Source organism: Mizuhopecten yessoensis, unplaced genomic scaffold, assembly GCF_002113885.1.
Source record: "Mizuhopecten yessoensis strain PY_sf001 unplaced genomic scaffold, ASM211388v2 scaffold10355, whole genome shotgun sequence".
Taxonomy (NCBI): domain Eukaryota; kingdom Metazoa; phylum Mollusca; class Bivalvia; order Pectinida; family Pectinidae; genus Mizuhopecten; species Mizuhopecten yessoensis.
Genome location: NW_018408505.1, coordinates 13,015 through 27,463, shown reverse-complemented (window position 1 = coordinate 27,463; position 14,449 = coordinate 13,015). Strand labels below are relative to the sequence as shown.

Genomic DNA, 14,449 nt, shown 5'->3' with positions numbered 1-14,449 from the left:
TGGTAAACAGGAACAGTCTTGAAACAGGGACTTTCTTGGTAGTACCAGTGGTAAACAGCGACTTTCTTGGTAGTACCAGCAATGAACAGGAAGAAGTGGTAGTACCAGTGGTAAACAGGGTCTTTCTGGGTAGTACCAGCAATGAACAGGAAGAAGTGGTAGTACCAGTGGTAAACAGGTACTTTCTTGGTAGTACCAGCAATGAACAGGAAGAAGTGGTAGTACCAGTGGTAAACAGGGACTTTCTTGGTTGTACCAGCAGTAAACAGGAAGTCTTAGTAGTACCAGTGTAAAAGAGGGACTGTCTTGGTTAGTACCAGTGGTAAACATGGACAGTCTTGTTGCAACAGTAGTTAACAGATACTGTCTTTGTAGTACCAGTGGTAAACAGGGACTTTCTTGGTTGTACCAGCAGTAAACAGGAAGTCTTAGTAGTACCAGTGTAAAAGAGGGACTGTCTTGGTTAGTAGTACCAGCAATGAACAGGAAGTCGTGGTAGTACCAGTGGTAAAGTACCAGTGATAAACATGGACAGTCTTGGTTGTACCAGTGGTAAAGAGGGACAGTCTTGGTAGTACCAGTGATAAACATGGACAGTCTTGGTTGTACCAGTGGTAAACAGGGACTTTCTTGGTAGTACCAGTGGTAAACAGGGACTTTCTTGGTTGTACCAGCAGTAAACAGGAAGTCTTAGTAGTACCAGTGTAAAAGAGGGACTGTCTTGGTTAGTACCAGTGATAAGCATGGACAGTCTTGTTGCAACAGTGGTAAACAGATACTGTCTTGGTAGTACCAGTGGTAAACAGGGTCTTTTTTGGTAGTACATGTACTAGTGGTAAACAGATACTGTCTTGATAGAAACAGATGTAAACAGGTACTGTCTTGGTAGTACCAGTGGTAAACATGGACAGTCTTGTTGTAACAGTGGTAAACATGGACAGCCTTGGTAGTACCAGTGGTAAGCACAGACAGTTTTGGTAGTACCATTGGTGAGCATGGACAGTCTTGATGTAACAGTGGTAAACACAGACAGTCTTGTTGTAACATTGGTAAACACAGACAGTCTTGTTGTAACATTGGTAAACACAGACTGTCTTGGTCGTACAAGTGGTAAACACAGCCAGTCTTGGAAGTACCAGTGGTAAACAGGAACAGTTTTGTTGTAGCAGTGATAAGAATGGACAGTCTTGGTAATAATAGCGGTAAACAGGTATAGTCTTGGTAGTACCAGTGGTAAATATAGACAGTCTTGATGTAACAGTGGTAAACACAGACTGTCTTGTTGTAATAGTGGTAAACACAAACAGTCTTGCCGTAACAGTGATAAACATGGACAGTCTTGATGTAATAGTGGTAAACACAGACAGTCTTGGTAGTACCAGCGGTAAACAGGTACTGTTTTGGTAGAACCAGTTGTAAACAGGTATATTCTTGTTGTTACAGTGGTAAATATAGACAGCCTTGGTAGTACCAGTGGTAAACATAGACTGTCTTGTTGTTACAGTGGTAAATATGGACAGTCTTGTTTGTTTTTGTAACAGTGGTAAACATGGACAGTCTTGGTAGTTCCAGTGGTAAACAGGAACAATCTTCGCAGTACCAATGGTAAACACAAACAGTCTTGTTGTAACAGTGGTTAATATGGACAGTCTTGGTAGTACCAGTGGTAAACATGGACAGTCGTGATAGTAACAGTGGTAAACAGGAACAGTCTTGGTAGTACCAGTGGTAAACACAGACAGTCTTGTTGTTATAGTGGTAAATATGGACAGTCTTGTTGTAACAGTGGTAAATATGGACAGTCTTGTTTTAACAGTGGTAAATATGGACAGTCTTGTTGTAACAGTGGTAAATATGGACAGTCTTGTTGTAACAGTGGACAACAGAGGCTGCCCTGGTACTACCAGATGTAGACAAGTTTGCCATTGTAAAACCAAGGGTATACCCTGGTCTTGGGACACATGGTATAATTACATCAAGGGTTGAAAGCTGTCAGTACTTCAGGCTTCATGTCTGAGCCAATAAAACATGTACATGTATACACTTTAAGAAAATAATAGTGATGACCCTTTAAATCTCTGGACATTTTAAGCCCTACAGGAGTTTGCAGATGAGTAATGACATCAACTCCACCCACTGTTGAACAAATAAAACTAATTTAATGTAAAGACGAATCACCGTAATAGATAAGCCTAAGTCTCTGTCTCGTCACACTCGTTGTGAAGTCACACTATCATCATCACTCACTTTTACCTCAATTCTTTACTGACGTAGGCAGAGTTTTTGTCAAACAATCTTAACATACAAAAAAAGCAACAAAACTTGTTTCTTGATCACTTAGACACCATAGAGTATTAACTGCAAATGTCTGTGTCATTAAGCGACCATATGGAAACAACTACAAACATGTTTGTTAACTAGTGACCACATGATAACAAGAACAAATGCTGGGTCACTTAGCACTGGTACAAATGTCAGTGTCACATAGTGACCACATAGTAACAAGAACAAATGCTGGGTCACTTAGCACTGGTACAAATGTATGTGTCACTTAGTGACCACATAGTAACAAGAACAAATGCTGGGTCACTTAGCACTGGTACAAATGTCAGTGTCACTTAGTGACCACATAGTAACAAGAACAAATGCTGGGTCAATTAGCACTGGTACAAATGTCTGTGTCACTTAGTGACCACATAGTAACAAGAACAAATGCTGGGTCACTTAGCACTGGTACAAATGTATGTGTCACTTAGTGACCACATAGTAACAAGAACAAATGCTGGGTCACTTAGCACTGGTACAAATGTATGTGTCACTTAGTGACCACATAGTAACAAGAACAAATGCTGGGTCACTTAGCACTGGTACAAATGTCAGTGTCACATAGTGACCACATAGGAACAAGAACAAATGCTGGGTCAATTAGCACTGGTACAAATGTCAGTGTCACTTAGTGACCACATAGTAACAAGAACAAATGCTGGGTCACTTAGCACTGGTACAAATGTCTGTGTCACATAGTGACCACATAGTAACAAGAACAAATGCTGGGTCACTTAGCACTGGTACAAATGTCAGTGTCACATAGTGACCACATAGTTACAAGACAATGACACTTACCAAAAATATAGCCACAAGTACAAAAGCTTGTACCTGTATCACCAAGCAACAATGTAAACATAGCCACTGGTACAAATGTCTGTGTCACCTAGCAACAACATGGTCCCAAGCAACAAATGTCTGTCTAACTTACACAACCACATAGTCACTTGTTTACATAGTAACAAGAACAAATGCTGGGTCACTTAGCACTGGTACAAATGTCTGTGTCACTTAGCAACAACATGGTCCCAAGCAACAAATGTCTGTCTAACTTACACAACCACATAGTCACTTGTTTAAACACAACCACATAGTCACTTGTTAAATATCTATAACTCATAAACAGCATTGTCACTAACTACAGATATTTTATGCTACTAAATACTGACCACACTGACATGAATACATACATTTGTAATTTTTATTTAGTGACATTCAAATTATGTCATAAAGAAATATACCAACTTGAAAGTTTCCATGATAAACAATTGACCAAGCAATAAATTGTTTACACACAAAAGTCTGATATCGATACCATCAACAGACATGACACTAATGGTAACACAAGGTGCCTAACATGACTTGCACCTTCGACTTACACTGCCTTTAATGTATTTTTAAGATTAATTACAACAATATATAGAATTCGACCAGTCAGAATAAGGAAGTGTGAGAGATTGGGGAGATCAGTTGGTATGTCAATATTTAAAACAAGTTTGTTCACATACTAATAGCCATCATGAAGATTCCTCTGGAGATAAGAATAAAACATACATTCAAACTTTAAACACATCTATATATACACAATTTGTTATTAAATCCAGTAAACATAGTCATTTAAGTTTTATCTTTGTATGTGCTCAATAAAAGGTTTAAATAGCTGAACGAGCTTTAGGTAAGAAGTACCTGGTGATTCCTCTATGTCAAGGTAACCACCTGCTGAGTCACGTCAGCTCTCCGGGGAAAAACATATTGTATAATATCTTCAAAGACATTTAATCTATTTTCTAACTGGAAAAAAAATCCAGAAATTATTTCAAAGGAATTCTTCTTATCTGTATGAGAATACCAGATACCATATAGTTATAGAAGGGGAAACTGTGACTGTGCCTTTTGGGTAAAACCTACCTACAACCTACACATCCTACAAAAATACACTTAGTCAAGCAAGAGTATGTTGCCTTTAATTTATAACCTACAACTTACTCATCCTACACAAAATACACTTAGTCAAGCAAGAGTATGTTGCCTTTAATTTATAACCTACACATCCTACAAAAATACACTTAGTCAAGCAAATGTATGCTGCCTTCAACTTACAACCTACAACCTACTCATCCTACACAAAATACACTTAGTCAAGCTAGAGTATGTTGCCTTCAGTTTACAACCTACAACCTACTCATCCTACACAAAATATACTTAGTCAAGCTAGAGTATGTTGCCTTCAATTTACAACCTACAACCTACTGATCCTACACAAAATACACTTAGTCAAGCTAGAGCACGTTGCCTTCAGTTTACAACCTACAACCTACTCACCCTACACAAAATACACTTAGTCAAGCAAATGTATGCTGCCTTCAACTTACAACCTACAACCTACTCACCCTACACAAAATACACTTAGTCAAGCTAGAGTATGTTGCCTCCAATTTACAACCTACAACCTCACTCATCCAACACAAAATACACTTAGTCAAGCTAGAGTATGTTGCCTTTAATTTACATCCTACAACCTACTCATCCAACACAAAATACACTTAGTCAAGCTAGAGTATGTTGCCTTTAATTTACAACCTACAACCTACTCACCCTACACAAAATACACTTAGTCAAGCAAATGTATGCTGCCTTCAACTTACAACCTACAACCTACTCACCCTACACAAAATACACTTAGTCAAGCTAGAGTATGTTGCCTTCAATTTACAACCTACAACCTCACTCATCCAACACAAAATACACTTAGTAAAGCTAGAGTATGTTGCCTTTAATTTACAACCTTCAACCTCACTCATCCAACACAAAATACACTTAATCAAGCTAGAGTATGTTGCCTTTAATTTACATCCTACAACCTACTCATCCAACACAAAATACACTTAGTAAAGCTAGAGTATGTTGCCTTTAATTTACAACCTTCAACCTCACTCATCCAACACAAAATACACTTAATCAAGCTAGAGTATGTTGCCTTTAATTTACATCCTACAACCTCACTCATCCAACACAAAATACACTTAATCAAGCTAGAGTATGTTGCCTTTAATTTACATCCTACAACCTACTCATCCAACACAAAATACACTTAGTCAAGCTAGAGTATGTTGCCTCCAACTTACAACCTACAACCTACTCATCCTACACAAAATACACTTAATCAAGCAAGAGTATGTTGCCTTCAATTTACAACCTACTCACCCTACACAAAATGCACTTAGTCAAGCTAGAGTATGTTGCCTCCAACTTACAACCTACAACCTACTCATCCTACACAAAATACACTTAGTCAAGCAAGAGTATGTTGCCTTCAATTTACAACCTACAACCTACTCATCCTACACAAAATACACTTAGTCAAGCTAGAGTATGTTGCCTCCAACTTACAACCTACAACCTACTCATCCTACACAAAATACACTTAGTCAAGCTAGAGTATGTTGCCTCCAACTTACAACCTACAACCTACTCATCCTACACAAAATACACTTAGTCAAGCTAGAGTATGTTGCCTTCAATTTACATCCTACAACCTACTCATCCAACAAAAAATACACTTAGTAAAGCTAGAGTATGTTGCCTTTAATTTACAACCTACAACCTACTTATCCTACACAAAATACACTTAGTCAAGCAAGAGTATGTTGCCTTTAATTTGGAGCACCATAATTTTTCAGTGTTTTTAAGGGATAGTACCTGAGCTGAAGGCAAACAGACTGTTTTCTTGAGATAACACCAATTTATCATATTACCTCAAGAGAAGTAAATAATGACCTTAGCATTTTACATGACTTACTAAATTTACTCAAACTTGGGGCATCAAACATGTTTCTATGAAACATTTATTATTATACAAAATAGAGGTTGTGTTGACCATTTATGAACCTTATTTATGTATTTAGGTACACAAAGACTAGGAAAAAGGTCATATAGAGGTATATATATTTTCATTCAGATGAGCTAAAATTGCTTCCTCATGATGTACCTACATACTAAATGTAAGACAATATGGCTGTGATATAATAAATAATAATATAAATAATATACAGCATTTATATAGTGCCCTATATAATTTGTAAAATTACTCTAAGGCGCTTTACAACATATGGATAATAGTAATGGTTATAATTGTGAAAACAAACAACAAAGGCTTGCAATCACTTTCGTACATTTAACAAGCAATGTGCACATAATTGAACAAATAAAAGGGTGGTATTTACATGACGTCTTTGCAAAGATTCTAAAATGATATGCTATGGAAACCTAGATATTTCTGAAACTGGGGCCACAGTGTTTCTCTTGTATATATATATATACATACAAACTCTAAACAGAGGCTGACATATGCTCCAAAAAATTATATTTTGCTACTTGAGGGTAAACTCAAACATCCAACAGAGGGTTGCAGTGATCACATTTTGGAATGCAAACAGTGTCTTCTCATGGTGAATGTATCACAGTATCTGTTTACAGCTGGTACTACCAAGGCAGTACCTCTTAACCACTGGTACTACCAAGGCAGTACCTCTTAACCACTGGTACTACCAAGACAGTCCCTGTTTACCACTGTATAACCAAGAACGTCCCTGTTTACCACTGGACTACCAATACAGTCCCTGTTTACCACTGGACTACCAATACAGTCCCTGTTTAACACTGGACTACCAATACAGTCCCTGTTTACCACTGGACTACCAATACAGTACCTGTTTCCCACTGTATTACCGAGAAAGTCCCTGTTTACCACTGGACTACCAATACAGTCCGTTTACCACTGGACTACCAATACAGTCCCTGTTTACCACTGGACTACCAATACAGTCCCTGTTTACCACTGGACTACCAAAACAGTCCCTGTTTACCACTGTATTACCGAGAAAGTCCAAGTTTACCACTGGACTACCAATACAGTCCCTGTTTACCACTGTTTTACTGAGAAAGTACCTGTTTACCACTGTATTGCCGAGAAAGTCCAAGTTTACCACTGGAATACCAATAAAGTCCCTGTTTACCACTCTATTACCGAGAAAGTCCATGTTTACCACTGGCCTACCAATACAGTCCCTGTTTGCCATTACCAATACAGTCCCTGTTTACTATTACCAATACAGTCCCTGTTTTCCACTGTATTACCGAGAACGTCCCTGTTTACCACTGCATTACCGAGAAAGTCCCTGTTTACCACTTGGCTACCAATACAGTCCCTGTTAACCACTGGACTACCAATTCAGTCCCTGTTTACCACTCTATTACCGAGAAAGTCCATGTTTACCACTGGCCTACTTATACAGTCCCTGCTTACCATTACCAATACAATCCCTGTTTACCACTGGACTACACAGAAAGTCCCTGTTTACCACTGTATTACCGAGAAAGTCAATGTTTACCACTGGACTACCAATACAGTCCCTGTTTACCACTGGACTACCAATACAGACCCTGTTTACCACTGGACTACTTAAACAGTCCCTGTTTACCACTGGACTACCAATACAGTCCCTGTTTACTGATAGTATGACCAAGACTGCCTATGGTTACCGCTTGTAACTTACCAAGACACTGCTCTATACCTGAATTAACGGGCTCTTATTCTCTATCTATAACAAGTCTGTTTCAATTTATGATAATGCACTGTTACAATTTTTTTTGTGTTGTTGAAGAAATAATTCAGTTATTTATTTAAGTAAAACAAAGATATCTGTTTTTGTCAGGTTTTTATCTAGTCGTTTTTATTTTAAGATGATTTAACCACAAGAATTTGAATATACATTATACATGTCTGACACATTGTGACAGGATTGTCTACCAACTTGTGCAGGTAATAAAACCAGTAGTAGCATTATTCATGTGGGGACATTTTTGTGACAGTCGGCAAATGGGAGGGCAGGCTTGTAAAACACAAATGATGTATAAGAGGGGTGATTCTCGAAGAATACTGGATGCCCTGACCACGGTAGATAGGGCAAGGTCACACAGCCATGATAACAAACACACCCTTTTGACATCACAGACAGTCCGTCACACTTGCTATTTAATGTTTTGATACATAACCTCAGAGAAACTTAGTTTGGTTGATGTGTTGAGGGAAGAAACTGCTGGGACAATGGAGGTATTTTCTGTAATGGACCCCATAAAGAAATGGATGTTTTATCAGAAGTTTAGGTTACCAGTGGAAGGGGAGTCCATTACAAACCAGGCTTTAGACAAACTCCAACAACAAGTAGGAAGTTTACATAACTAGTCTCGTCTGTATTGTTTGATATTTGCCATGTAATTTTAGGCAATGATTTTCAATTATCGTATGGACTTGACAGTGTTTTCTCCAGGTAGGGGAAGGGGACGATAGAGGTGGGGGTGGGGGTGAAGATTAACAAACCAGCCTATATAACACTTCCAATGCCCTTCTCTGAGCAAACCTGAATAATCACTCTTAGTCTAAAAATGAAATTGAAAATCAACAGAAAAGTACAGTTGTTTTTCATAGGAGACGACTTTTCTTTTAGAGTTCGGTCATAATTTGTGTTTGACATTTTTCTTTTCAATTCTTCATCTGACTTGTACCAGTGAAAACACTTGTAAATTTGGCAAAAAAAGAGCCATAACCAAGAATGTTATTAAACATTTAAAACTCATCAGTGACTCTCATTAGCAATTGGTGGACATAAAATACTGTTTTCTTGTTTAAACAAGTGAGACAAAGTGACGATGTGTACATAATAAGGATACTTTTATTTCTTGCAGACGGCATATGTGAGGGGCCATAGACGGACCCCCAGTGATGTGCAGTTTAAGGAACTTACACGCCGGGACATCATGAAGGCCATGAACAAGGAGGTTGCCAAACTGGTCAATACTGCATTACCAGGTCAACAGAAGGTAAGCCCCATTACCAGGTCAACCGAAGGTAAGCTCCATTCCTAGGTCAACAGAAGGAAAGCTCCATTACCAAGGCAACAGAAGGTAAGGTCCATTACCAGGTCAACAGAAGTTAAGCTCAATTACCAGGTCAATAGAAGGTAAGCACCATTACAAGGTCAACAGAAGTTAAGCTCAATTACCAGGTCAATAGGAGGTAAGCTCCATTACCAGGGCAGCAGAAGGTAAGGTCCATTACCAGGTCAATAGAAGGTAAGCACCATTACAAGGTCAACAGAAGGTAAGCAGCATTACCAGGTCAACCGAAGGTAAGCTCCATTACTAGGGCAACAGAAGGTAAGCTCGATTACCAGGTCAACAGAAGTTAAGCTCAATTACCAGGTCAATAGAAGGAAAGCTCCATTACCAAGGCAACAGAAGGTAAGAACCATTACCAGGTCAACAGAAGGGAAGCACCATTACCAGGTCAACAGAAGGAAAGCTCCATTACCAGGACAACAGAAGGTAAGCTCCATTACTAGGTCAACAGAAGGTAAGCACCATTACCAGGTCAACAGAAGTTAAGCTCCATTACCAGGTCAATAGAAGGTAAGCTCCATTACTAGGTCAACAGAAGGTAAGGTCCATTACTAGGTCAACAGAAGGTAAGCACCATTACCAGGTCAACAGAAGTTAAGCTCCATTACCAGGTCAACAGAAGGTAAGCTCCATCACCAGGTCAATAGAAGGTAAGCTCCATTACCAGGTCAATAGAAGGTAAGCTCCATTACCAGGTCAACAGAAGGTAAGCTCCATTACAAGGGCAACAGAAGGTAAGCACCATTACCAGGGCAACAGAAGGTAAGCTCCATTATCGAGGGTAGTAGAAGGTAAGCTCCGGTACCAGGGCAACAGAAGGTAAGCTCCATTACTAGGTCAACAGAAGGTAAGCACCATTACCAGATTAATAGAAAGAAAGCTCCATTACCAAGGCAACAGAAGGTAAGAACCATTTCCAAGGCAGCAGAAAGTAAGCACCATTATCCGGGGCAACAGAAGGTAAGGTCCGTTACCAGGGCAGCAATTGACTAGGGTTACAATCCTAATACTATTACCAGCTGGTTAATAACCTAAACAGCAGATGTAAGTGCAGTTAATACATCTACATTCATTTATTATAAATAATCTGTAATTATTATTGAGTGACACGCGATTAATTTGGATAATTTTGTACGAAAATTGATGGTGTTAATATCGTTACCCTGGTAATAGTATAAGGATTTTTACCCTAATAATAGTGTTAGGGGTGTAACCTTTGTAATGTATTGTTACCCCAGTGATGGTGTTAGGGTTGTCAACTCTGTGGTTTTAGGATTGTTACCTCTGAATGTGTAAGGTTCCGAATTTTTGTGTTCGTGTCAGGGTAACTATACTTATGGACGTATTGGCAGTGTTTCCTCTGGTGGTGTTCCGCTATCCTATATAGGATAGTAAAATTAAGACAACTTTAGCCTCAGGTGAGCTGTCTACTGTAATATTCCAAGGCCAGTCTCTGTAATAATAAACCTGTCTTGCTAAGCTAAATTAGAAATTGTTATTTCATGATATCTGCCTTTATGTCCAAACATACAAAACAGTATTTGTGGAGAAAATCAGTGGTGTAACAGTAGAAGAGATCTGGGAAGGTTTGGTGATACTAGATGTATGTATATACTGTGAACATAAACTGTAGCTAAACACAATGAACAGGCTTGATCATGGTCTGGGTAGACCATTATAATTAAATTGAAGAAATCCTTAGCAACAGGATGGTATTTTTAATTCTTGAAATGTGTAATCAATGGGTAGCCTTAAATATTTAAGAATATTTCAAATGGTTTTTGATTTAATGAAATTTAAACCATATTTTTTTACTACCAAGAGGATTCATATGATGGATTTCAGTCATTAGACAGAAGGGGCTAGAGATGTCTTGTTTTAGAGAAACTGTATAATGTACATTGACTTATACGAAATGCTAGACCCAGACAGTTTATAGACATCTGGTTATAGAGATATTTTACCTAAGGTTAAGGGGCTGGAGGCTGTGGAGCTAAGGATCTCTGGTGTTAGACTGAAAGTAGAGATATCTGGTTTTAGAGATAGATATTGTACCTAGTTAGGGGGGCTGGAGGTTCAGGGGCTAGAGATATCTGGTTTTAGAGATAGATATTGTACCTAGTTAGGGGGGCTGGAGGTTCAGGGGCTAGGGATATTTGGTTAAAAAAAATAGAGTAGAATTTTATTGCACCTAGTTTGAGGGGCTTAGGGGGTATTAAGGTTTAGGGGCTGGATACTGAGGGGCTAGGGATATCTGCTTTTAGAATAGAATTATATTGTACCTATGTTGAGGGGCTGGAAGCTGAAGGACTAGAGATATTTGCTTTTTGAATAGAATTATATTGTACCTATGTTGAGGGTCTGGAGTCTGAGGGGCTATGGATATCTGCTTTAAGAGTAGGATTATACTGTACCTATGATGAGGGGCTGAGGGGCTAGGGATATCTACTTTTAGAATTGAATTATATTGTACCTATGTTGAGGGGCTGGAAGCTGAAGGACTAGAGATATTTGCTTTTTGAATAGAATTATATTGTACCTATGTTGAGGGTCTGGAGTCTGAGGGGCTAGGGATATCTTCTTTTAGAGTAGTATTATATTGTACCTATGATGAGGGGCTGAGGGGCTAGGGATATCTACTTTTAGAGTAGGATTATATTGTACCTATGATGAGGGGCTGAGGGGCTAGGGATATCTACTTTTAGAGTAGGATTATATTGTACCTATGATGAGGGGCTGAGGGGCTAGGGATATCTGCTTTTAGAATAGAATTATATTGTACCTATGTTGAGGGGCGTGAAGCTGAGGGGCTAGGGATATCTACTTTTAGAATAGAATTATATTGTACCTATGTTGAGGGGCTGGAAGCTGAGGGGCTAGAGATATCTGCTTTTAGAAGAAAACATTATTGTACCTATGTTGAGGGGCTGGAGTCTGAGGAGTTAGGGATATCTGCTTTTAGAGTAGAATTATATTGTACCTATGTTGAGGGGCTGAAGGCTGAGGAGCTAGGGATATCTGCTTTTAGAGTAGAATTATATTGTACCTATGTTGAGGGGCTGAAGGCTGAGGAGCCAGGGATATCTGCTTTTAGAGTAGAAATATATTGTACCTATGTTGAGGGGCTGAAGGCTGAGGAGCTTGGGATATCTGCTTTTAGAGTAGAATTATATTGTCCCTATGTTGAGGGGCTGGAGTCTGAGGAGTTAGGGATATCTGCTTTTAGAATAGAACTATATTGTACCTATGTTGAGGGGCTGGAAGCTGAGGGGCTAGAGATATCTGCTTTTAGAGTAGAACTATATTATACCAATGTTGAGGGGCTGGAAGCTGAGGGGAAGGGATATCTGCTTTTAGAATAGAATTATATTGTACCTATGTTGAGGGGCTGGAGGCTGAGGGGCTAGGGATATCTGCTTTTAGAGTGGGGGTTTTAGAGAAAGAAAGAAGTAGTTTATGTTTAGAGGCTGAAAAGGAAAGGAATATCTGGTAATAAAATTTAAAAAAAACTAGCTTCAGGGATGGATTTTGTGTGTATCGGATATAAGGGATAAGATGCGAGCATTCCGGGATGGGGGGAATATCTGTACTGTTTGAACTGATGTCTGGGACATGATCACACAGCTGTGATTTGTCATCGTCCATCAAATGTGGTTAACTACTCATGCCACCTATCAGACCTGCTTTAGGTACTCAGGTTTTCTGCTGGGCTCATTGAAAACAACACTAGTTCATACACAGTTTACTCAGTTCACCTTTTTATCTATAAAATTTAAACACTTTCACTTTGAGTAGCTATTCCTATGTATTTGTTTCCCCTCCCCCCCGACTCTTTATACTTATGTACTCAACTTGAGTAAGGCAGTGTCTGATGGAGGACCAGCGGACACTTTCTAATCAGCTGTATCACACGTAGTTCATTCTGGTAGGTAACTCTCTATTTTATCATTCAAAACTAGAATCATTTTACAGACTTTGCCTTATAAAACATGTTGATTATTATTGTAACAGTTGATGTTGTCAGAACATACTAAATGGATTGGAATCACAAAGAGCCAACCTTTTAGAGTGTTTAGTGTCACTGTATTGTCTGTGAATTCCTCAGTTTGATTTAATACTGGCCTTCGACCCTCCACCACAAATCTGATACTGGCACTAGACACTAATATTTCAGAAGTACTAGTAACACTTCCTGAACAGTTTAAAAGGTCGGACCAAGGTGAGCTATGTCATACCGTGGCGTTTGTCGTCCGTTGTGGCGTTTGTCGTCCGTCGCCGTCATCCGTCCGTCAACAATTTCTTTAAACAACTTCTTCTTCTTAATCCCTGATTGGAATTTAACTTTATTTGACTGAAGCATCCCTTGGTGGTGGGGATTCAAAATTGTACAACTGGTGGGGCTGACCACCCCCAGGGGGCTGAGGGGCGGGCAAAAAGGGGGCAATTTGGCTATATTGCTTTAAGCGACTTCTTTTCTGGAACTAAGAGATGGATATCAACCATATTTGACTGGAAGCATCCCTAGGTGCTGGAGATTCAAAATTGTACAAATGGTGGGGCTGACTTCCCAGGGGGCTGAGGGCGTGGCCATAAGGGGGGAATTTGGCTATATTGCTATAAATGACTTCTTCTGTAGAACTATGCCATGGATATCGATCATATTTGGTTGGAAGCATTCCTGGGAGGCAGGGATTCAAAATTGTACAATGGTAGGGCTGACCCCCTGGGCTAAGGGGTGGGGCCAAAAAGTTTATTACTTGGAAAGGTTGAGATCCCAACCATATAACCATGTATGCAATTGCTGAGTATAAAGAGAAGAATGCACATTTGCTTCCAGGATGGCCCTAGGGTCTGGCCCCACCCTTGGAGACATAGTCCCTGGGTTATAACTTTGAAACGGTTGAGATCCCCACCCCAAAACTATATATACAAATGCTGGGCATAAAGAGACGAATGCAGTCACGAACCAACAAACCACTGGTGGAGAGCTAGTAATTGTAGATGGTCAGACACCTTAACCACTTGATCATTAAGGCCCCTTATAGAATAAAGTATAATACATACAGCAGGATATATTGTAACATGTTATACACAGTAAGATGTACAGTATAATATAAACTGTATCGTAGGATAAAGCGGTACTTCATAAGAGTCAGTGGTAGGGCTA

The 14,449-nt window shown here is 39.3% G+C and overlaps 1 protein-coding gene across 1 annotated transcript in view; it reads left to right on the top strand.

The window, feature by feature from the left end:
• LOC110460303 (UTP--glucose-1-phosphate uridylyltransferase-like) overlaps nt 1-14,449 on the top strand; it is a gene marked incomplete at its 3' end in the record, with an annotated part of 39,514 nt that overhangs the window by 12,292 nt on the left and 12,773 nt on the right. Inside the window, exon 2 of the mRNA XM_021513131.1 lies at nt 9,070-9,204. Coding sequence (XP_021368806.1) covers nt 9,070-9,204 — 135 coding nt within the window. The remainder of the gene's footprint in view (nt 1-9,069; nt 9,205-14,449) is intronic.